Source organism: Girardinichthys multiradiatus, chromosome 12, assembly GCF_021462225.1.
Source record: "Girardinichthys multiradiatus isolate DD_20200921_A chromosome 12, DD_fGirMul_XY1, whole genome shotgun sequence".
Taxonomy (NCBI): domain Eukaryota; kingdom Metazoa; phylum Chordata; class Actinopteri; order Cyprinodontiformes; family Goodeidae; genus Girardinichthys; species Girardinichthys multiradiatus.
In genome coordinates, this window is record NC_061805.1 from 8,194,664 (window position 1) to 8,217,137 (window position 22,474).

At 40.1% G+C, this 22,474-nt stretch overlaps 1 protein-coding gene across 3 annotated transcripts in view; it reads left to right on the forward strand.

The window, feature by feature from the left end:
* The window catches only part of zdhhc8b (zinc finger DHHC-type palmitoyltransferase 8b), a 99,316-nt gene extending 81,754 nt beyond the window's left edge, over positions 1-17,562 (forward strand). For 2 of the 3 annotated variants that reach the window (XM_047381269.1, XM_047381266.1), the window contains exons 3-11: positions 2,935-3,092; positions 8,406-8,578; positions 8,698-8,800; positions 9,044-9,135; positions 11,259-11,391; positions 12,894-12,999; positions 14,771-14,877; positions 14,958-16,024; positions 16,564-17,562. In XM_047381269.1, coding sequence (XP_047237225.1) covers positions 2,935-3,092; positions 8,406-8,578; positions 8,698-8,800; positions 9,044-9,135; positions 11,259-11,391; positions 12,894-12,999; positions 14,771-14,877; positions 14,958-16,024; positions 16,564-16,675 — 2,051 coding nt within the window. In that variant the 3' untranslated portion in view covers positions 16,676-17,562. The remainder of the gene's footprint in view (positions 1-2,934; positions 3,093-8,405; positions 8,579-8,697; positions 8,801-9,043; positions 9,136-11,258; positions 11,392-12,893; positions 13,000-14,770; positions 14,878-14,957; positions 16,025-16,563) is intronic. The other variant, XM_047381267.1, reaches the window with a different exon arrangement.
* Positions 17,563-22,474: the final 4,912 nt, after the last annotated feature.

Genomic DNA, 22,474 nt, shown 5'->3' on the forward strand with positions numbered 1-22,474 from the left:
TTGTCATTTGTGTAGTTTCCTTCTTTAGCTTTTTTTAAACATTAAAACTCTGCTACACTTAGCATTTGCTATCTTTCCAACAAAAACGGTAACAGCCAGTAATGAGCCCAAAAAAGGCAAGAGAGCATTGATAGTCCAACTTTTTATACCTCATAAGAAAATACCTTAAATAAAACAGAGTTTTAGGCATTGGCCAATTACAGGTATGAAGGTAAACCAAAAAAAGTTACGGTTTCAAAAAACGCTAAAATATTTGTCCCCACCTGTTGCTGAGCACTGCAGGTCAGCTGCAGATCTTGCTTACAAGGGAGATAAATCCAACTGTTTCGAAATTTTTCCGGTGAATTCTGGTGGTGAAAGTAAAGAGGCAACACATAAACCCTTAGGATAAGGATAACACTGTCTCAAAGCTATGATTATGAGGTTCGACCACCTTGTCTGTAAAGGAGCTAACTGCAGGCTGGCTAGCTGAGCAGATGCCTAACTAATTAACCAGCCAATATTTGCTCATTGTACATTTGTTACAGCAGAGACGTGTAATATTTTCCACAATAAGCCCTGGCAAACCACGAGTTTGTTTAATTTGTCTTTTTGATTAAATTCATATATCAATATAATGATAAATAAATGTTTGCCACAATGTTTTAGCTGCAGTAGGAATAGTCTTTTTTCAGGGAATGTGTTCCAAACAGGTTATGTTTGTTATGTTAGCTTATTATCTTGGTATTTTAATGTGTAAATAGCCTGTAGAGTTCTTCAACAGTTAACCAGAATATTACGGGTGATACCAGTGTCACAGTTTGAGAACCATGGAATTAAAATACTTGCAAGCAGTAGGTGTGGTCCTGGTTTTCCTATTTCCTATATTTCTGGTTCAGTTTGTTACTAACCCCAAACAAATTGAGCACAAAATGAAACTGTCTGCCACAGGACATTAACTACCAACCATCCATTATTTTATAACAGGGTGACGTTTTGTACCTACTTTGGCAACTGAAGATTTAAAGTATTTTCCATAATTTACTTGCAGTTTACTCTAGTGTGAGGAAGGGTAGTTGTGTGACTTTACTACGCAGAGGTTACTTAATTATTTTTGATTTGATCAATGTTTCTTTATTTTTTATGAGTCATTTGACCCAAACGAGAGCGAGAACCACAATAATTTGAGGTGAGACCTAATACAAAAGTTTTCAGCAAATAATATACATTCAAATTAAAATGAGATTTGAGCATTTATGGCACTTTATCAACATAAATCATTCAAATAAATAACTAAAAATATAAATAAAGTGAAACTCAATGGTTTATGTAGATTGCTGTAAATATGTTTGTTTACAGGTATAACAATTTAGGAGCAATTGTGCGTAAAATGGGTGTAAAGATCAGTGAAAGGGTGTCAGCTGGATGAGTTAATTGCCAACTCTTTCCTAATTTAAGCTTTTAAAACTGTTTCTAGCTTTAACTGTTATGAAAAGTAGTTTATAATAAAATCAATATAATGTTTAAGGGAAAAAACAATTACTACATGTAATAAAATGTAAAAATTCCTGACGAGCTTGATAATGAGGCAGCATAACTGGAACATGGGCCATATTGTTGATAAACTCCCTCAGCTATGGGTAGTAGCTACTGGCAAAAGCTTTGTCAGTAGTAATTAAATGCTAGCTGCTAGCTAACAAGAGGAAAATCACAGCATTTATATGGTGAGGTTGTTATTTATTGCTAATAAGTTTGTCATCTTGTATGAGGATGAATTTTCCTCAACTCATATCTTCCAAAGATAGTCAATCGAAGCCACTGTCTATAAATTTCAGCTGACATTCACATGAGCAATAATTCAAAAAAAGGATTAAAAATCCTCAAAAACAACCTAAAACGTACACTAAGCCTGCATTGTAGTTGGGTTAGTCTACGCAAGTGCAATTTAGACAAATTAGGACAAGGTTTCTCACTGTAAACATAATTCAAACTGGGTTAATAATCTGACAAAACAAATTAACATGTTTTTCAAAAACGGTGGAAAAAACAAACACTATACTTTCCCAGTTTCCTGTTTAAACGAATAAACGTTGAGAAGTGCTGCAAAATGTATGACATGGGCCAGTATTTTGCCTAGTTGCTTTAGAACAAATAGAAGAGAAGCCGAGAGAGAAGATGCACATTGCAGTTTGTGTCTGCTGTTTTGGCTGGCTGTTGCCTGCTAAAATCCATTTAAATTGACTTGAGAGCCATTATAACACAGCAAGTCTTCTTCTATGGAACTACTTATTTCTGTGCTCTGTCTTTTGTTTCTTTTGATTTGCTTTTCCGCTCTCTTTCTTTTTTATTTTACATGCCTTTGTACATGTTCTGCCACAGAACCTACCTGGCTTTCCCTGCGGTTATTATAGCACTGTGAAATTATTTTCAGTTGAATGTACCGTTTGATCAGGTGAAAGCCTTTTTTTTCTTTTCTGCTGCAACTAGGAAACAAAAATGCTTTCAGTCACAAGGTTAGGTTTGCATTAATGGGACAAAAAAATGCAATAAAAAATGGTTAAAGCTTGTGGTTTTTGTTACCATTTTTGGCAAACAGTGAGGACATTCCTACTAAACTAGCATGTAGAGAAGCTATTCATTCTGTACATAGGTCGCAACATGCCCATTAATCTGTCCTAATGTTCACAGCTGACTAAATAGCTCACGTCCACAGCAATGTTCATTTTTCTCTGTGTGTTTGCTCTCACTGAAGACAGCGAACAGCAGGGATGAGCTTCATTTAAGGTGCTTCCCTGTTGTCCCTGTCAGATGGAATCATAAATCAAAACCCTGCATCTTTCTGTACGTCTGCATTTGTCATCCATGAGTGAACTAAATGATTTTTGTCACGATCCATTATGTGTCTCTCTGCGTGCTGATAATGTCTTTGTCTGTGAATGTGTGTGTGTGCTGTAGCTGACGAGGATGAGGACAAGGACGACGATTTCCGAGCGCCGCTTTACAAAAACGTGGACGTCAAAGGCATTCAGGTCCGGATGAAGTGGTGTGCCACCTGCCACTTCTACAGGCCGCCTCGCTGCTCGCACTGCAGCGTCTGTGACAACTGTGTGGAGGTGTGCATGTGTGGACACAAACACACCATGTTTGACTTCAGCACACAGGCAATCCAAGCATGTACCAAGGTTACACTGAAAGTTAGGCTAATAATAGCATTTTTCACAAATCAGAAAAAAGTGATTCAGCAAGCTTGTTAAAATACTGCTGGATTTCATCTAATATGACTGGAAATTGGTTTATCTCCCAAGAACATAAATAAATTGGCATTGGTATTAAAGACCATAATTACTGGCATACTTGGTCACTTCATCCACATAATGCTGTTTTCAGCATCACCCTCTAAAATCCCACATGCTGTTAGACTAAATCAAGAGAGCAAATAAATGCACAGACATCAGGATGTTGTTATAGATCTACATACAACACATCAGAACTTTACAATGTTGCTCCAGCATCCCATTTTCTTAAGACTTCTATTGAGGAAGCAGATGTACATAAATGTTTAAATGTTTGCCAAAGAATGTCACTACCATAGGTTTACATAGACTGTATAAAAAGACTGTCTGACATTAAATTAGATTGAACGTTTCCTGTTTTAAGGCAGTTCAATTTTTTTATTTGCTAAAGGCTAGAATGTTTAGAGAGATCCTTTTTTACTCTCTTTAAATTCCGAAGTTGACCTGGATTTCATTAGTATTTGGTAGAATTGCCTTTTAAACTGTATGACTTGGGTCAAATGTTTTGGGTATCCCTCTACAAGTTTCTTACCATCGTTTGCTATAATTTTGGACCGTTCCTCCTTACACAACTGATGTAACTGAGTCAGATTTGTAGGCCACCTTATACCTCTTCAGCTCGACACACACATTTTTTTTGGGACTGACATAAGGGCTTTGTGATTGCAACTCCAAAACATTGACTTTGTAGTCCTTTAGCCACTTTGCAACTGACATGGCTGTATGCTTAGGGCCATTGTTCGCTTGAAAAACCCATTTGCATCAGGGCTTTAACTTCTTGGCTGATATCTTAGGATGTTGCGTCATTATTTTCACACAATGTTCTTTCCACATGATGTCATCTATTTTGTGAAGTCCACCAGTCCCTCATGCAGCGAAACAGCCACTCCTGATGCTTCCACCACCATACTTCACAGTTGTGGTGTTGTTGTCAGAGATGAAACTTTCCCTCTGTTTCCTTCTAATGTGACAAAAGTTGTACTCATCGTCTTTTGCTTTATCTGGGACTGGGTCGTGGGGGCAGCAGACTTGGTAGACGGAGATGCCCAGGAGACGCCCAGACTTCCCTCTCCCCAGACACCAATGCGTTCCCAGGCCAGCTGAGAGACATAGTCCCTCCAGCTTGTCCTGGGCTGCAGGTGGACCTCCTCTCGGTGGGTAGTGCCGAGGGAGGTGTCCGGAAGGCATCCGGTATAGATGTCCGATCCACCTCAACTGGCTCTTCTTGATGTGGAGGAGCAGCGGCTCTACTCCGAGCTCCTCCCGGAAGTCCGAACTCCTCATCCTATCTTTAAGGGAGTGCACGGCCACCCTATGGAGAAGCTCATTTCAGCCTCTTGTCTCTGGGATCTTGTTCTTTTGGTCATGACCCAAAGTTCATGCCCATAGGTGAGGGTAGGAACGTTGACCGACCAGAAAATCAAGAGCTTCACTTTTCAGCTCAGCTTTCTCTTCACCACATCGGACCGGTACAGCGTCCTCATTTCTGCGGCAACCGCACCGATCCATCTGTCGATCTCCTGCTTCATTCTCGCCTCACTTGTGAACAAGACCCCGAGATACTTGAACTCCTCCACTTGAGGCAGAAAGTGCAACCTGAAGAGGGCAAGCCACCCTTTTCTGGTCCAGTGTTCCACGGGTGTGACGAAAACCACAATGTTCCTCCTAAAGCTGAGGTTCGACTATTGGCCGGACTGTCCTCTCCAACACCCTGGCATAGGCCTTACCAGGTGATGAACAAGTCCAACTCCGAACAGTAAGGTAAGTTTTGGATTTGGCCTTGGGTTGATACAAACATTTCTCAAGAAATATGTTCATCTCTTGGACACAGAACCTGTCTCCTTCATGAACGGTAAGATTGTTGGATGTTCTGTTGATACTTGAATTTAACTGTTCGAATAGATGAACGTGGCTCCTTCAAGCATCTGAACATTGTACCCAAAGATGAACTAGACTTCAGAGGTCCACAGATCTCTTCCTGATATCTCACCTGATTTATTTTGATTTTTCAAGGAAGCAGTGTGTTTGAAGTGTTGTCCTAAAATACATCCACAGCTTTGCTTCCAATTAACTTAAATGTTGTGAATTAACCCATCATAAACTTACAGAGCATACGATACATAAGATCATTACCTAGGTTTTTCCAACATGCTGTACATGTCTGTGTTCTTTTTTCTAGTTTTTGTAAATATCTGGTTTCATCTTATCTTTTGTGGTTAAACAGCTCACTAATAGGGAAAATGGCTAACAGGCTTTTGCACCCAGTAACAACCTCCACACTGAAGCGTGTCATCAGTATTGTATGTTTTTTATAATGCATGCAACTGATTGGTTAAAAACTAGCCTGGCTTCATAAGCTATTATTTCCCTATCTTTTAATTAATATCATAAACATTTCCATAAGTTTATTAGATCTCACACATTTCTTTAAGAAAACAATTTAAGGTTTGACTATGGAGGCCTATTTGCCTTCATTTCTTCTCTTTCGCTATGTCATGGTAAATTTACCATTGTGCAGACTATCAACAGGTTAACTTACATCACTTTCTATTTTAGCATGCAAATAAGTGGACTCACATTTTAAGCAACCTCTTCTTAGTTTAATGCCAAAACCAAATTTAAATCAAAAACAGACAAATCAGAAATGTCTCTGAGGCTGAGAGAAAAACTTGAACACATTCACCACCAAGCCTCATGAGGTTCTCACAATAAGCTATTTTTTGTTTTCATGAAAGTGTTACTGTGTACTATTAATTCAAAATACAGTACAGACCAAACGTTTGGACACACCTTCTCATTCAAAGAGTTGTCTTTATTTTCATGACTATGAATATTGTAGCTTCACATTGAAGGCATCAAAACTATGAATTAACACATGTGGAATTATATACTGAACAAAAAAATGTGAAACAACTGAAAATATGTCTTATATTCTAGGTTCTTCAAAGTAGCCACCTTTTGCTTTGATTACTGCTCCACACACACTTGGCATTCTGTTGATGAGCTTCAAGAGGTAGTCACCTGAAATTGTTTTTCACTTCACAGGTGTGCCCTGTCAGGTTTAATAAGTGGGATTTCAAGCCTTATAAATGTAGTTGGGACCTTCAGTTGTGTTATGCAGGAGATGGATACAGTACACAGCTGATAGTCCTACTGAATAGACTGTTAGAATTTGTATTATGGCAAGAAAAAAGCAGTTAAGTAAAGAAAAACGAGTGGACATCATTACTTTAAGAAATTAAGGTCAGTCAGACCGAACAATTGGGAAAACTATGAAAGTGTCCCCAAGTGCAGTCGCAAAAACCATCAAGTGCTACAAAGAAACTGGCTCACATGAGGACCGCCCCAGGAAAGGAAGACCAAGAGTCACCTCTGCTGCGGACGATAAGTTCATCCGAGTCACCGGCCTCAGAAATTGCAGGTTAACAGCAGCTCAGATTAGAGAACAGGTCAATGCCACACAGAGTTCTTGCAGCAGACACATCTCTAGAACAACAGTTAAGAGGAGACTGTGTGAATCAGGCTTTCATGGTAAAATAGCTGCTAGGAAACCACTGCTGAGGACAGGCAACAAGCAGAAGAGACTTGCTTGGGCTAAAGAACACAAGGAATGGACATTAGACCAGTGGAAATCTGTGCTTTGGTCTGATGAGTCCAAGTTTGAGATCTTTGGTTCCAACCACCGTGTCTTTGTGCGGCGCAGAAGAGATAAACGGATGGACTCTACATGCCTGGTTCCCACCGTGAAGCATGGAGGAGGAGGTGTGATGGTGTGGGGGTACTTTGCTAGTGACACTGTTGGGGATTTATTCAAAATTGAAGGCATACTGAACCAGCATGGCTACCACAGCATCTTGCAGCGGCATGCTATTCCATCCGGTTTACGTTTAGTTGGACCATCATTTATTTTTCAACAGGACAATGACCCCAAACACACCTCCAGGCTGTGTAAGGGCTATTTGACCAAGAAGGAGAGTGATGGGGTACTGCGCCAGATGACCTGGCCTCCACAGTCACCGGACCTGAACCCAATCGAGATGGTTTGGGGTGAGCTGGACCGCAGAGTAAAGGCAAAAGGGCCAACAAGTGCTAAGCATCTCTGGGAACTCCTTCAAGACTGTTGGAAAACCATTTCAGGTGACTACCTCTTGAAGCTCATCAACAGAATGCCAAGAGTGTGCGGAGCAGTAATCAAAGCAAAAGGTGGCTACTTTGAAGAACCTAGAATATAAGACATATTTTCAGTTGTTTCACACTTTTTTTGTTCAGTATATAATTCCACATGTGTTAATTCATAGTTTTGATGCCTTCAGTGTGAAGCTACAATATTCATAGTCATGAAAATAAAGACAACTCTTTGGATGAGAAGGTGTGTACAAACGTTTGGTCTGTACTGTATTTCTGAGCCATTTGTCTGGAAATAATATCACAAGGTTGGATCTATGTCGACAGGTTTAAACTACACTTTTGCTTTTAACCCTTTAAAGACTATTGTCGCAAATTGGCCTCAAGCCGCCACAGCCCAGGTGGTGTATGTAGTGTCGCACTAATAGCTGCAGGTTTATACAGTATTCTACACAGACCAAGTATTATATTTAATATCGCTTTCTAGAGGTCAGAGTTATGCCGAACTACACCGAATTTAGCAAATTTGCATATGGAATACCTTTTGTTTTGTGCTGTATTGAAATATACTTATTTTAGAAATCTCCTTCACAGCAAAAATTCATAGTTTATTTTGTTGTATAGTGTAAATACATTTTGGCAGTGAGGGGTGAAGATCTCTTTTTAGATACAGGAATTTGCTATTAAGGACATTCTTAGATCGCATAATAAAAAATATATTTCTTCAAATAAAACCTTTTGGGATAAATTCCTGCATAAATGTCTTTTAAATATCCAAACGTTTCTTCACTGTGTTTTTTACAGTGGGAAGACATATTTCCCTGAATTTAGGAATGTTTGACAAACAATGTCAAGCTTTTAGGTGTCTTCTGGACCTTTGCCTGAGGAGGCTAATCATTTCAACAGCAAGATAAAAAACACATTCAAGATGCTTGAAGCTCACACAAAAACTGCCACCTGAGTCTAAATTCATGAATTTGTATGCGTCATATTTCCTCCCTTCCTCAGGACTTTGACCATCACTGTCCCTGGGTGAACAACTGCATTGGTCGGAGGAACTATCGTTACTTCTTCCTCTTCTTGCTGTCGTTAAGCGTTCATATGGTGGGAGTTTTCTCCTTTGGCCTCATCTTTGTCCTTCACCACAGAGAAAAGCTGGGAGGACTTCACACCACTGTCACGTATCCTTTTACTGCCTCAAGGCTAAACTTTAGTTTATACCCCAATAAAATATGATGCTCTGTAATGGATAATGGCCGCTGAGCAGTATTCTGTGTTCTACCTTGACTTGTGCTTCTAGCATGGTGGTGATGTGTATAGCAGGGCTGTTCTTTATTCCAGTTATGGGCCTCACAGGTTTCCATATGGTGCTTGTAGCTCGGGGTCGAACGACTAATGAACAGGTGAGGAAGCAGATAAATGACTCTGTATTAAAATCTACACGCATGTTTAAAGATAGCAAACAGAGACCTAGAAAGAAACTGTACACATGTAGCAAAAATAGTGCATTCCTTTCCTCTCTGATTTTTCTGATTATTCTCTTCTGTATTGAATTGTGCAGCCACATTGTCTATAAGTATTTGTGTGCACATTTTGTGTGTGGAGTGACCTTGTGGCTGCGCTAAGTGACGCATTGTGCTCCTCAGGTGACGGGCAAGTTTCGCGGGGGAGTAAATCCATTCACCAAGGGTTGCTGTGGCAACGTGGAGTATGTCTTATGCAGTCCCCTGGCACCCAGGTAACACGTTATACTCTGCTGTTTCCACGCATTCGTCTGCTTGTATGCATTTGAGAAACTTTTTTCTTCACTACTGACACGTGCAACATTTGTCTGCGTATAAGTGCAGATGTTCTGTGGGTTTGTGGCTCAATAAAAGCTCATGACATCTATGCTGTTGCACAGACTCAGCCCCACCCGATCACTGCAGTGATTAGACAGACCGTACTACGAGCCCCAGGACTGAGTCGGTTGCAGTGGTATTCTTTAAATGTAGTTCTGTTTGAAAGCAGCCAGCAAAACCCTGGAAGGAGCCAGATGGCTGAGAGATTTTACTCACTCTGCACAGAAACCGTTAGAGGGGGGCAAAGGCAGCCAACATTGTTTTTAGTCCAACTGAAAATCCTTAAAATGCAGAGGTTGAAATCAAAGTGAAATAAAACCCATCTGTATCTGCTGTTAAACTGTTGCTGGAAGATTTAATGAACCACTGGCTCAAATCGTGTTTAATCTGACTGTTAAAGGAAGTGCTGGTGCTGAAAAGCTTTTTAAATCTGGCAGCCAGTCAGTGATGATGATTTAACAATTTATCTTAACAGCAGCAGACTGCTTTAAAATAGCAAAAAACTATTTTTTTTTTTTTGCTCTATCCATATTAATTCAAGACCAAACATATCAGAACATATTCCCAATTTGGAAATAATGTGTTAGGATTTGGCTTAAACTCTTGGTTTTCAAACTTCTTATAACACTACCGCCAGATATGTTCAAAAAGCAGTATAATACGACTTATAGTTAAGCCCAAACCGATTCCTACACCTAGATTTAAATTTCAAATTGTTTTCATCCAACCAAGAAGTTGGTTTCTGACAGGAAATCAGACAGACTTCTCTGAAAAGACCATAAAATAATCTCAAAGAAATATTATCTTTGAAAACAAAAATCTGTTTTTATCTACATGCTATTAATAACAATTGTACCCTTGTCATTATTCAAGGGAGAAATGTTTGCTGGTATAACAGCATTAAAACCATTTTTTCGTATAATTGCTGACCAGCTTTCTGTGTGTTTCCACTGGTATTTTGCCAATCAAACTTAGGTGATAACGTCCAAGTCTTTGAGGTTAGAAGACCTCCTAACCGTCACTCTAATCTTCAGCTTCCTCCATAGATTCTCTATCAAATTTAAGTTGGGCTCTAGCTGGGCCTCTCCAAAACGTTCATATCATTTCTAAAGAAACATGCTGGTCAAATTAAAAGAACATTTTAACCCTAAATTTGCCAGAGGAATGAATCATTGTGGGCTTAACTGTATACTTTTTCAGTTTGTTGTATGATGTTATAAAAAGAAACAAGAAAAAAGTATCCTTTGTTACTTGCTTGATTGGTTGAAAAATACAGTTTCATTGTAGGTTTCATTTTTATTCAGAGCTGACATTTCGAAGTTGGAAAAATTATCAGAATGGTCTCCAAAAGTCAGAAATCCTTTGACAACCTTGACCTCAAAATCCAATATGGCAGTCTTCCATATAATACTTAGTGATAGCAGCAGTAAAGAAATTGTTTATTTGCATTCCTGACAGTTGTATTTTATCAATTCTTTCGCACACGGTACTATACAACCTCCTTTACTAAATATGTGGCATCATTGTTTAAAAGTACAAAATGCAGAGAAATACTTTGCATAGTTCACAATAGTAATAGTAGTTAGCCTAGTCAATGAGTAGTATGTTTTAGCTAATCCAACGGGTTTTTGAAATTGGAACTGAAATATGGTTAAGTTGGGTTTGATCTCATTCGCTTTCAAGTTCTGTTGAGGGGTAAATAGAACCCAACCTAAGTAGCCACCAGTACTTGATCACTTGTTCCTGGTTCACCGTGGTCCGCTTCAGTTCAGATTGGCAGTTCTCAAAAACATTCTCCACTGAACTTCCCTTTAGAGACTTTAAGACGCTGTTTTTACCTGGCAAATATTTGATACCAACATTTCCACAAAAAGCACAGGTGGTACCTGTACCAGAACATCGGGCCTTATTTTACTTTTACTTTAGATGATCATTTTAATTGTCTAAAGTTCAGTAGATGTCAGAAAAAAGGAGTCTGAGATGAAGATTCTGGTTGTTCATGTGCTGCGACTTTCTGCAGGTACGTGTTGGACCCCAGGAAGAGGCCCCGCATTAAAATCCAGCCCCCGTTCATTCGACCAGATCTCTCCGATCAGCAGATCACCATCAAGGTCAGCAACAACGGCATGCACAGCACCATAATCAACTCCAAGGTGAGCAGCTTGCAATTACCGCTGACCACTCCGGTCTTAGATTTACCATTTACACCTACCACTACATCAATCACAGCACTCCATATCCTCAATTCATGTTGTATTTCCCAATTTTAGACACCATAGTTAGTCATTTTCCATATGATTGCTGTAGGATGTTATTAGATTCTTGACTTCAAAAACAAGTGACTCAGGTGGGACACGAGGAATCTGATAAGTGATGATCCGGAAAGGTTGAACTGTTTGTCTGGTTTCAGTGCATGGCTAAACTAAGAAGACGAAAGCAAATATTTTACATTTCTGGTTTTATATCTTTAGTTATCTGTTTTTGTTGGCCACATGGAGACAGATTTACTTAACTTCGTTTTACAGACACATAATGATACCAATTAAAGGAGCTCTTCAAATAAAAACATGTTCCAAGAATCCATTTAAATGTCACCGCGATTAAGTGGTATCATTCCACAGTAAAAAAGTCATATATATCTATACATTTGAACATCTCAAAAAAGCATTGCACAATCCAAACATGGCTATCCACCTAACCCGACAGGGTGGGCTAGAAGAGCATTAATCTGAGAAGAGGCCTATGTTAACTCTAGAGGAGCAGCAGAGATCCACAGCTCAGGTGGGATAGTAGGTTGACATGATACTTATACACTCCACAACGTTTGCCTTTATGGAAAAGCAGAAAAACAAAACAAAACAAAACTTTTGAAAGAAGAAAGCCACGAGATGTCTTGTGTGCAGTTTGCCACAAGATGTTTAGTGGACAAACAAGTGAAAAAATGGCAAATAAGGCCAAAGATTAACCTTTTCGCTTACATGTAAAATGATATTTGTGGCAGAAAATGACATTGAAAATCACCCTGGAAACACCATCTCCATCATAGCAGGCTGATGCTCTTCATCCAATCTGACTGAGCTTGAAGTTTTTGCAAAGAATAATGAGCGAAACATTCTCAAATATCCCCAAACACTTGGACTATCATGATAAATCCTAATGAAATACATCAAAGTATAAAAAGCGAAAGGGTTTAAGAGGTATGAATACTTTTGCTAGGCACACCTGTTTAATTGTACTAAATTGCTAAGTAACAAACTGATACATCACTTTGGTTTGAATATTGCAAGTTTAGAACTGCACTAGATTTCCACAGCTTCCTTATCTCTGGTTGGCAAACAGCTTAATCCTTCATTAGCTGCTAGCAGCAAAACATGGCTGATTCCCACACCGAACAGTGTTACACAGCCCTAAACTTAATTAGCAAAATACTTGTGTAAGATGCAGAAAAATTGTATAACATGTATGTTTTACTTCCTTCATGAGCCTCCCCTTAGAAAAGAATGTATTTAACATGAACAAGTTTAACTCTTGCTTCACGCAGCCCTCCGTGGGAGTTGCATTAGTGCATCCTTAGCAACAACAGATGGTCCTCTGTTAAATGTGCCAATCCGCCACCTGTTCTGGTTGTCTTTAACACTCCCTCTCCTCCTCACAGTCCAAAAACAGCATCGACGGGCTGGACAGCAAAGAAACCCAACCGCCGCTGCCCCCCAAAGCTGACAGGTACAACCAGCTGAAAGGCCAGCTGACCTCAAGTGAAGGTAAGAACCCCCGCCACTCCTTCCCTTCCATTCATGGTATTCATGAGTCTTTAGTCCTCTTTTCTGCCAGGTTGCACCAAAAGACAACTTTCACAAACTCCATCCAAAGATCACAAGTGTCCTAGTTTTTGAGTTGGCTGTAGATGAGCAGTATAATAACTGTTCAATCCAATGTCCTTGGCAGTCGAGCCAGGCTTGATCTGTGGTGAAGAGAGCAGCTCTGCACAGTGAATCAGCATCAGATTTATGGAAAAAAAAATTAAGTGAAATTTTGCAACACGAATTGCTGCCTGTTTTTCATGGATGGTCCAAGAATTATTCCTTTGATTAAAAAAAGACTTTAGAAATCTGTGTAAAAGGTACCAACTGAGTAGGTAGAGCTCCATTCAACAGCATGAAGTGTCTGTAATGAATAAAGCAGTGTAAACAGCAGGTCATCTCCTAAGGATCCACAGTGTCATGCTGCATTATGTCAGAGAGCGCCTACTGATTATCCAAAGAGCAACACTGCCACCTGGTGGTGCTTTTAAGTGCTGCTGTTGTTTCAAATGGATCACCTACTTTGTGTAGGCATTGAAAAAAGGTCTCAATGTGTGGCGTGGAGATCTATTGATTGTTGTCATTGTTTTTAAAGGAGCAATGCATATTAACTAACATAAGCACTTTACTACATATTAGTATGTCAGATTCATTTAAAGAGCTTTATTTCCTCTACAGTCTGTGGCAGGTTGATGGTGCAAAAAAGATGAGAAAAACATAAATAACATAAATTACAAAATAATGAGTAACAAAATATTGAATACAAAACTTTATATGGTTGGTATGCAAAGGTCTTCTGTATAAGAGTAGGTGACTGCCCAAAAGCAATTCCTGTGTGGCATCTTAGTCTTTGCTGGTTACAGCTCTCATGGACAAGTTTTGATTTTGCTTAATGAATACATTGAGTGGGAGGAAGAGGGAAAGCCAAGCAAAGTTTTAAACCGTAATAAAATAACTGAAAATGCAATCTTATTTTTACTTTATTGAGTTAAAACTCTGCATTGATTGTAAGAGTATGACGTTTTATCCATTTTAAAATTAATTCCTTTCAAATCTTTCTATTGATTGCAATGCACACCTTCCTGTTGGTGGCTAACTGGTTGGACAATAATTCATCTGATTAAATCATGGCTCTGATTGAACTTATAGAAGCCTTTCTATTTAAATTGTTTCTTATGTGCCTAAAATATATAGAATTATACTTAATTATATTTGTGACTTATTTAACATTTGTTTTAAAGTATTCAGTTCAGTGTTACAATGGAATACTAACAATCCTGTACTACTGACAATCTTCCCTGCCACTATAACATCTGAAAGTCAATTAAAAAACTTTAAGAAGATCATAAACAGTTTTTAATATGAAGATGCAAGCATGAGCTACAGAACCAGTCAGAGATCTTAACCATTGTAGTTGACTGTTTATCTGTACCTCATTGCTTGTATTTTACTTGTGAATACACAATTCTGCCATCTGGATACATTTGACCGGTACCATGAAGCGGACAACGTTCAGGAAACATTTTACAAAATAAAAAGCAGAGTACCCAGTGTAAAACCCAGAGGTACACCAACCTTACTATCAACCATTTAAAAAAAATTGTCATCTATGCCAACACACTTGTTTTCTATTACATTTTTTCACTTCTTTTTATGCATTCTTAGAGCACAGCAGAGGTCATTTATAAAAAACAAAACAAAAGAAAGTTGTTGTTTTATGTTTTTTATTCAGAAAGTTCTGTTTCTGGAAAAACCCACCCTTCCACTCCAGCCATGTACAGATTCAGGCCGTCCTTTGGCACCATGCCGAAAGTACACTACCACACTGCTGGAGAGAAGGTAGGTAGAGTTAGTTTTTTTTTGGCTATAACTATAATTTTAAGGTTTACAAATGTTGTTTTTCCTTCTTTGCTCCTTAGATCATTATGACAGATGATCGAAAGAATTCAGCAATCATGGAAGAAGGTGTACGAGGTCATGACTACCGATCTGAGCCAAACCTTGACCTACCTGAGTACGCCAACGCTCCGCTCCACCGAACTTTCCAGTCCTCACCTCACCAGCTAGACTTTGATCCCGTCAGCAATCGCGCGCTCAGCCTAAAGCAAGGTCACCGTCGGTTGGAGAAGGGCCAGCTGCATGCAGTGCCACCCCAGTCAGTCACTTCTACACCATACAAGGGGGTTTTCTCTCCAAACACTCTCTCCAACCGTAATGGCAGTCTGTCTTACGACAGCCTGCTTAACCCCAGCATCTCTCCAGCCAGTGCCAATGAGTGTATTGCACACCGTGGTATGCCATCCGTGGGATTCCATTCACCCTACCTGCCCTCCAAAATGTGCCACATCCGGGAATCGGAGATCCATAGACAACAGGTTGCTCAAACGTACAGTCCAGTGATGCTGCCCAGGGGGATGGGCAGACAGTCCCCTCATCTAAGGGACAGAGAGCCATCTCCGGTGCGCTACGATAACCTCAGCCAGACCATCATGGCTTCCATCCAGGAGAGAAAGGAGATGGAGGAGAGGGAGAAGCGGCAGATGCTCCATGAACGCTCCCAGACCCATATCTATGCCCAGGACTCTGGCGTGTTCGATGCAGGTTATGGCCTACCTGCCAATGTTGGCTTCTCAGATGGACCTCGTGGGCCTGGCTCTAGAGGCCCGACACCCCCAGCATATGGAGGCTCGAGGGACAATCTGATGGGGGTCGGGCTGGTGAACTACGGCCAAAGAACCCCTGTGTTGCGCCACACCGGTTCCACTCTTGGCAGAGCCCCGAGGACTTCATCCACCTCCTTACACACAGATCACAGCAGCACCAACAGCAGCCAGGGCAGGGCCCCCAGCCACGAAGGCTCCTATCGTTCCCCTGTCCACAAGCCCCACTCCCCAGCCATGCCCCGATCCCCCTCCTACTCCCACCAAAAACTCTCCTACATCAGTGCTCACGACAGGACAGACTCCCCTCGGTTAGGGGGCCAGAGGTATGAATCCTGACATTCTGCCCCTCCCTGGGGACTGCATGCATTGTAGCCATTCAATGGGAACTGTTGGACTTTATAAGCAATCTCACTGGAAGCTCTGCTTGTTCTGGTGATCACAGCCAGCACTTCATCGGCTCTAATGTGTTACTCCTAACTGAGGCAACATGTAGCATCTTTGTCTGGTTGATGGTGTTCTGTTCTCTCCATTTATTCATTTGTTCTGTCGGTGTGACTTTGCACATGTTTCCTTCTTGTGTATGATTGCCTTCTAGAAAAGAAAACACCTTTTTGTTTCACAAATGTCTGTTTAATAAAATGATCAGAGTCCCCATTTGTTTTTCACGTGCATGCCTTTCACCTACTTGTCTTCCATCTCTTTTTCTCTCCACTAACAAATACACACTGAATGAAATAAATGTCATTCTTTGAGATCCAAACAGGTAATTTGCATGTTTCTGCAGTCAGCATTCTTCAATCTGCTTTGAAGCGCTTTTGTTGTTGAATCATTTTCTTTTTTTTTCTTTTGTCTTTCCACCTAGAGAGGCCATGAAAGTTAACGGGCAGATGGACTGCCACCTGAGCCCCAGTCGCCATGGCAAAGTTAAAAAGGTGACAGGCGTCGGAGGCACCACGTACGAAATATCCGTGTGAGCGAGGAAAGCCCCTCAGCTTTTAACAACAGCAGTGTACTGCAGAGAAATTCTCTTTTGTCCAATCAGGAGTTCTGTTTTGAGTTAACTTTCCAATCAGAGAATCTGATCGTGGGGGGCTGTCAAAACAATATCCGCATGAATCTGTCCTGACAGAGAAGGATCATAAGAACGCCACAAGCAGTGCTCTGTGTGTGTGTGTGTGTGTGTGTGGTGGGGGGTGTCGTCAATACTTCTGACTCATCATCTTGGTTGGTACAACAGAATATGAAGCTGCTGAAGGTCTTCACCGTGAGCTTCTGCAAGAAGTCTCCTGACCGAGTCCAGAATTCATGGTGCTTCACTTTTTTTCCTCCCGTACTGTAACATCATCTTCAGGGTGTTGTGATGAACGTTTTTGTGGCTTTGAGAGGTGATGAAGTGTAGAAAACAATACAGGAGTGGGCAGAGAAGGCTAAAGAATCCTCATCTAGTCTGATGGTTGCATTCCAAATTTAATTGCTTTTGATAAAAAAAACGAGAAACGCTAACTATGTGTTTGTTGAAAATATTTTTCTCAGGAATTAATGCAACCAGCAGACATGCTAGTTGACAGGAATTCATGTATAATGAATGTGTTGTTTTTTTTTTTTTTCTTGATATTTAGCGCAACATCTTTTTACCTTTTACAAAACGGCAGCTTGGAACTATTCGCCCTTGTTTTCAGAGAGTAAGATGTGGTTTCGATCTGACCTACAACACAAGAGCCGGTCTGTTATGTTTGCGTTGTGAAAGACCAGAATGCCTCATCACAAGATTTCTCCCGGTTTTCAGATGAGTCCAGACTTGCACAGCCCCAGAAAAAATCTCATGATCAAGTTTCATCAAATAAAGGAAACATGTATGTAATTTGTGCTTTAATCATGAGAACATTAAAACTTTTTTCTTGTGTAGGGGAAAAAAATAACTCATCTCTTTTCAAAATTTAAGGCTATGTTTTTTTTAACATGCCCATTTATTTGAAACGCATTTTGAAGTTGCTTTTTCGCTCAAACATTACCAGCCTCAATAATTGAGGCCCTTCTGGTAGATATGCTTGAAAAAGGTCTTAAAATGAATTACGGTAACCCTAAATTGCAGTAACATAATCTCAACCTGTTTTTCTTAAGAAAAGTAGCCCCAGAAAGCAAGTCGGGTTGAACAGTGGCAGTGCCCTGCTCAGATGGGTTAAATGCAGAAGACAAATTTTGTTGGAATGTAGTAGTGCAAAGACAAATAAAGATTAATATTATTACAGAAAGAACTACAGGGGTTGGACAATGAAACTGAAACACCTGGTTTTAGACCACAATAATGTATTAGTATGATGTAGGGCTTCCTTCTGCAGCGATTACAGCATCAATTTGTCTTGGGAATGACATACAAGTCCTGCACAGTGGTCAGAGGGATTTTAAGCCATTCTTCTTGCAGGATAGTGTCCAGGTCACTACGTGATACTGGTGGAGGAAAACGTTTCCTGACTCGCTCCTCCAAAACACCCCAAAGTGGCTCAATAATATTTAGATCTGGTGACTGTGCAGGCCATGGAAGATGTTCAACTTCACTTTCATGTTCATCAAACCAATCTTTCACCAGTCTTGCTGTGTGTATTGGTGCATCGTCATCCTGATACACGACACCGCCTTCAGGATACAATGTTTGAACCATTGGATGCACATGGTCCTCAAGAATGGTTCAGTAGTCCTTGGCAGTGAACGCGCCCTTCTAGCTCAAGTATTGGGCCAAGGGAATGCCATGATATGGCAGCCCAAACCATCACTGATCCACCTCCATGCTTCACTCTGGGCATGCAACAGTCTGGGTGGTACGCTTCTTTGGGGCTTCTCCACACCGTAACTCTCCTGGATGTGGGGAAAACAGTAAAGGTGGACTCATCAGAGAACAATACATGTTTCACATTGTCCACAGCCCAAGATTTGCGCTCCTTGCACCATTGAAACCGACGTTTGACATTGGCATGAGTGACCAAAGGTTTGGCTATAGCAGCCCGGCCGTGTATATTGACCCTGTGGAGCTCCCAACGGACAGTTCTGGTGGAAACAGGAGAGTTGAGGTGAACATTTAATTCTGCCGTGATTTGGGCAGCCGTGGTTTTATGTTTTTTGGATACAATCCGGGTTAGCACCCGAACATCCCTTTCAGACAGCTTCCTCTTGCGTCCACAGTTAATCTTGTTGGATGTGGTTCGTCCTTCTTGGTGGTATGCTGACATTACCCTGGATACCGTGGCTCTTGATACATCACAAAGACTTGCTGTCTTGGTCACAGATGCGCCAGCAAGACATGCACCAACAATTTGTCCTCTTTTGAACTCTGGTATGTCACCCATAATGTTGTGTGCATTTCAATATTTTGAGCAAAACTGTTCTCTTACCCTGCTAATTGAACCTTCACACTCTGCTCTTACTGGTGCAATGTGCAATCAATGAAGACTGGCTACCAGGCTGGTCCAATTTAGCCATGAAACCTCCCACACTAAAATGACAGGTGTTTCAGTTTCATTGTCCAACCCCTGTATGACAATCAGTGCTAGCCCTGACCATCACTTTAAAATAACTGCAACTGAAACATTTGTTTTTATCCATACTTTAAGATGATCAGAGTTTCTATGAACTTATTAGTAATCCATGACTCTGTTTCCCTGAGGTAAAAATATCTGACATACAGGTCCCTTCCTCTTCATAAACCTGGTCACTAGGCTTGATGCGGACCTTGCCGCCCACAAAGTGAGCAGAAAAATTTCCAAAGACTGGCATCTTATCAAGTCTCTATAGCAACCATTTGACACAATGTAAACAGGTTGTTTGGGATAATGCCTACCATCACAAAAAAAAATATGGAATTTGTAAAGCCTTTCTGGGACAATAACAAGAAAGCTCAATCTGTCTTCAGATCAGACTAAGATTGAACTTTACTGCAACATATTTAAGACATTTTAAATAAAATTTGGACTTCACCAGTAATATTCCCTCTCTTTGTATTCCCCAATCTTTCGAATTGTTCTAAGAGAAGACTAAGTGTTGTTCTTTTGACAAAAGGGGGGTGTACAAAGTATTGATAGCAGGGTTACCAGTAATTGGGCCACCTGTGATTTTGTTAAATACAATATTCTAACATGGTTTTGTCTACTGAAAAATTGTACTCGAATGATTTTTCAGTCAAATTGTGCTACAACAAAAGATCACCCTATTTTAAGTCCTTTTTACACATCTTTACCAGAGGTGCCAATAAATGCGTCCAGGTCTGTAAATATAAAATCACTATGAATTCACTAAATAATTCAGATCATGGATAATGGGTCAATCTAAATATTGCTTGTTTTACGTTGATGTGCAAGAATAAGTGTATGATAACTCGTAACTAATAGATTTGTGTTGTGGAAAATAATCTTAAAGTCACACGACTGGTTCTAATGGACAAACATTAAAGCTGCCTTGAGTAATCAATGCTGAATGTGGCTAAACGTCTCAAATACAGCAAACAGGTGACATCTGAGTGGAAAGAAATTGGACTATTTGCAGAGGCTGTCTGGCACAGCGTAGTGACATATTTTTTTGCTGTTGGAAGTGTAAAATATATAACTTTGAATAAAAGAGGAATTGATAAAAGCTACATGTTAGATTTGAATAAGAAAAGCCACTGTTGCCTTTTTAGTAGAGAAACTGTTTTCTACACAGCTGACTGTGTGTGAAACACTGCTGTACGCTAGGAGAAATGCAATCCTTGAGTAGGACGGAGCAGATAGTGACTCTGGAGAGCATTTTGGACTGGGCCAACCGTTTAAAAACATACCACAAAAGAGAACAGCTGCTGACAAGGTGATTCGAACATGCAAGTTATAAAATCCCTTTTCCTTTTATCTGGTAAGTTTTCATTTCTCCAAATTAAACGCAGAAAAGCCAGGGGGCGTGGTAGTCGTTTGCCAACACCAAGTTCCAACAGTTTGACCAACATGGTTTCTCTTTAAGGTCTCACCCAGCTGCCTTAACAAAACCCTTGTTGTGAGGCTGTGGTTAACAGGGCTATTTTGGCAAATCTCATGGTTAGGTGAACAAATAGAGACAGCTGTTTTGTTTACGTAACCCCTCTTTGACCTTGTGTCCAAATGCAAACAACTGTCATTCCACCTTAAGATGACTGCCATTACTCCAGTGTTCCTTTCCTAGGCTGGATATCACTGCAGGTCAGGGCCCATTCCTGGGCGGACAATAACCATCAGCCACATGCTGAATTTGTTTCCAGAACATATATGTATAATAAAGAATAAACTATAGCTGTATATGTGTTCCTATTTTTGTGAAGAGGAAATATTCCCAATGACCTGAAAGAATAAAATTTCCAGCTCTGAGTGAATCGGATTCATTTTTTACCACCTGCACATTGTCACAACTATTACCCACCCAGCAGTCGGAATCCTTAACCAGTCTTGGAAAAAAAAAAAAAAATGTACATGTCAGCATCATTACAGCAAATCAATTCAAAAAGTGAAAATGTGATTTATTAGTTTCTCAGAAAACTGGAGTGGAACATAAAGCCAATAAAAAGTGATGTGTAAAAATACTAAAATATGGAATACATAATCATGGAGAAAGACTACCAACCTAACAGTTGTTCAGCAGACAGTCACTGTAATGGAAAGCTAAGTGGAAGAAAAACATCTAGTGCAGTTGACCTGAGAGGATTGTAAAGGAAAGCCCATTTAGGAATTTGGGCCAAACAAGCTTATTCGTTTCATGGGCTACAACTTTTTGCATTGATTAACCATCCTTTAATCAGCTTCATGGCAATGGTTTTAATTTCGAGCAGGACTTGGCACCTGCCAAAAATGCCATAACCACTGTACAGGTGTGCTGGACTGTCCAAACAGAAACTATGGGGTATTTTCAAGAGAAGACACACCAGACCCAGTGATGCAGAGCTCAAGGCTGCTATTAAAGCAGCCCGGGTTTTCCTGAACACCTCAGCAGAACCACAGGCTGATCGCCTCCATACCACACTGATGCAGTAATTCATGCAAAAGGAGCCCCAACCAAGTACATACTGCAAAGTACATGGACAGTTTTTAGTAGGCACTAATTTCTGCATGAAAAAGATTTTTTTGTATCTTATGTTTCCTTTTAAAAAAAGATTTTTTTTCATTAGCTATGCTCCATCAAAATTAACATCATAAATATCACTATTAGTAATGAATCTATATAGTTTCACTTTTTGAGCTGAATTACTGAAATGTACAGGTCCTTCTCAAAATATTAGCATATTGTGATAAAGTTCATTATTTTCCATAATATGATGAAAATTTAACATTCATATATTTTAGATTCATTGCACACTAACTGAAATATTTCAGGTCTTTTATTGTCTTAATACGGATGATTTTGGCATACAGCTCATGAAAACCCAAAATTCATATCTCACAAAATTAGCATATCATTAAAAGGGTCTCTAAACGAGCTATGAACCTAATCATCTGAATCAACGAGTTAACTCTAAACACCTGCAAAAGATTCCTGAGGCCTTTAAAACTCCCAGCCTGGTTCATCACTCAAAACCCCAATCATGGGTAAGACTGCCGACCTGACTGCTGTCCAGAAGGCCACTATTGACACCCTCAAGCAAGAGGGTAAGACACAGAAAGAAATTTCTGAACGAATAGGCTGTTCCCAGAGTGCTGTATCAAGGTACCTCAGTGGGAAGTCTGTGGTAAGGAAAAAGTGTGGCAGAAAACGCTGCACAACAAGAAGAGGTGACCGGACCCTGAGGA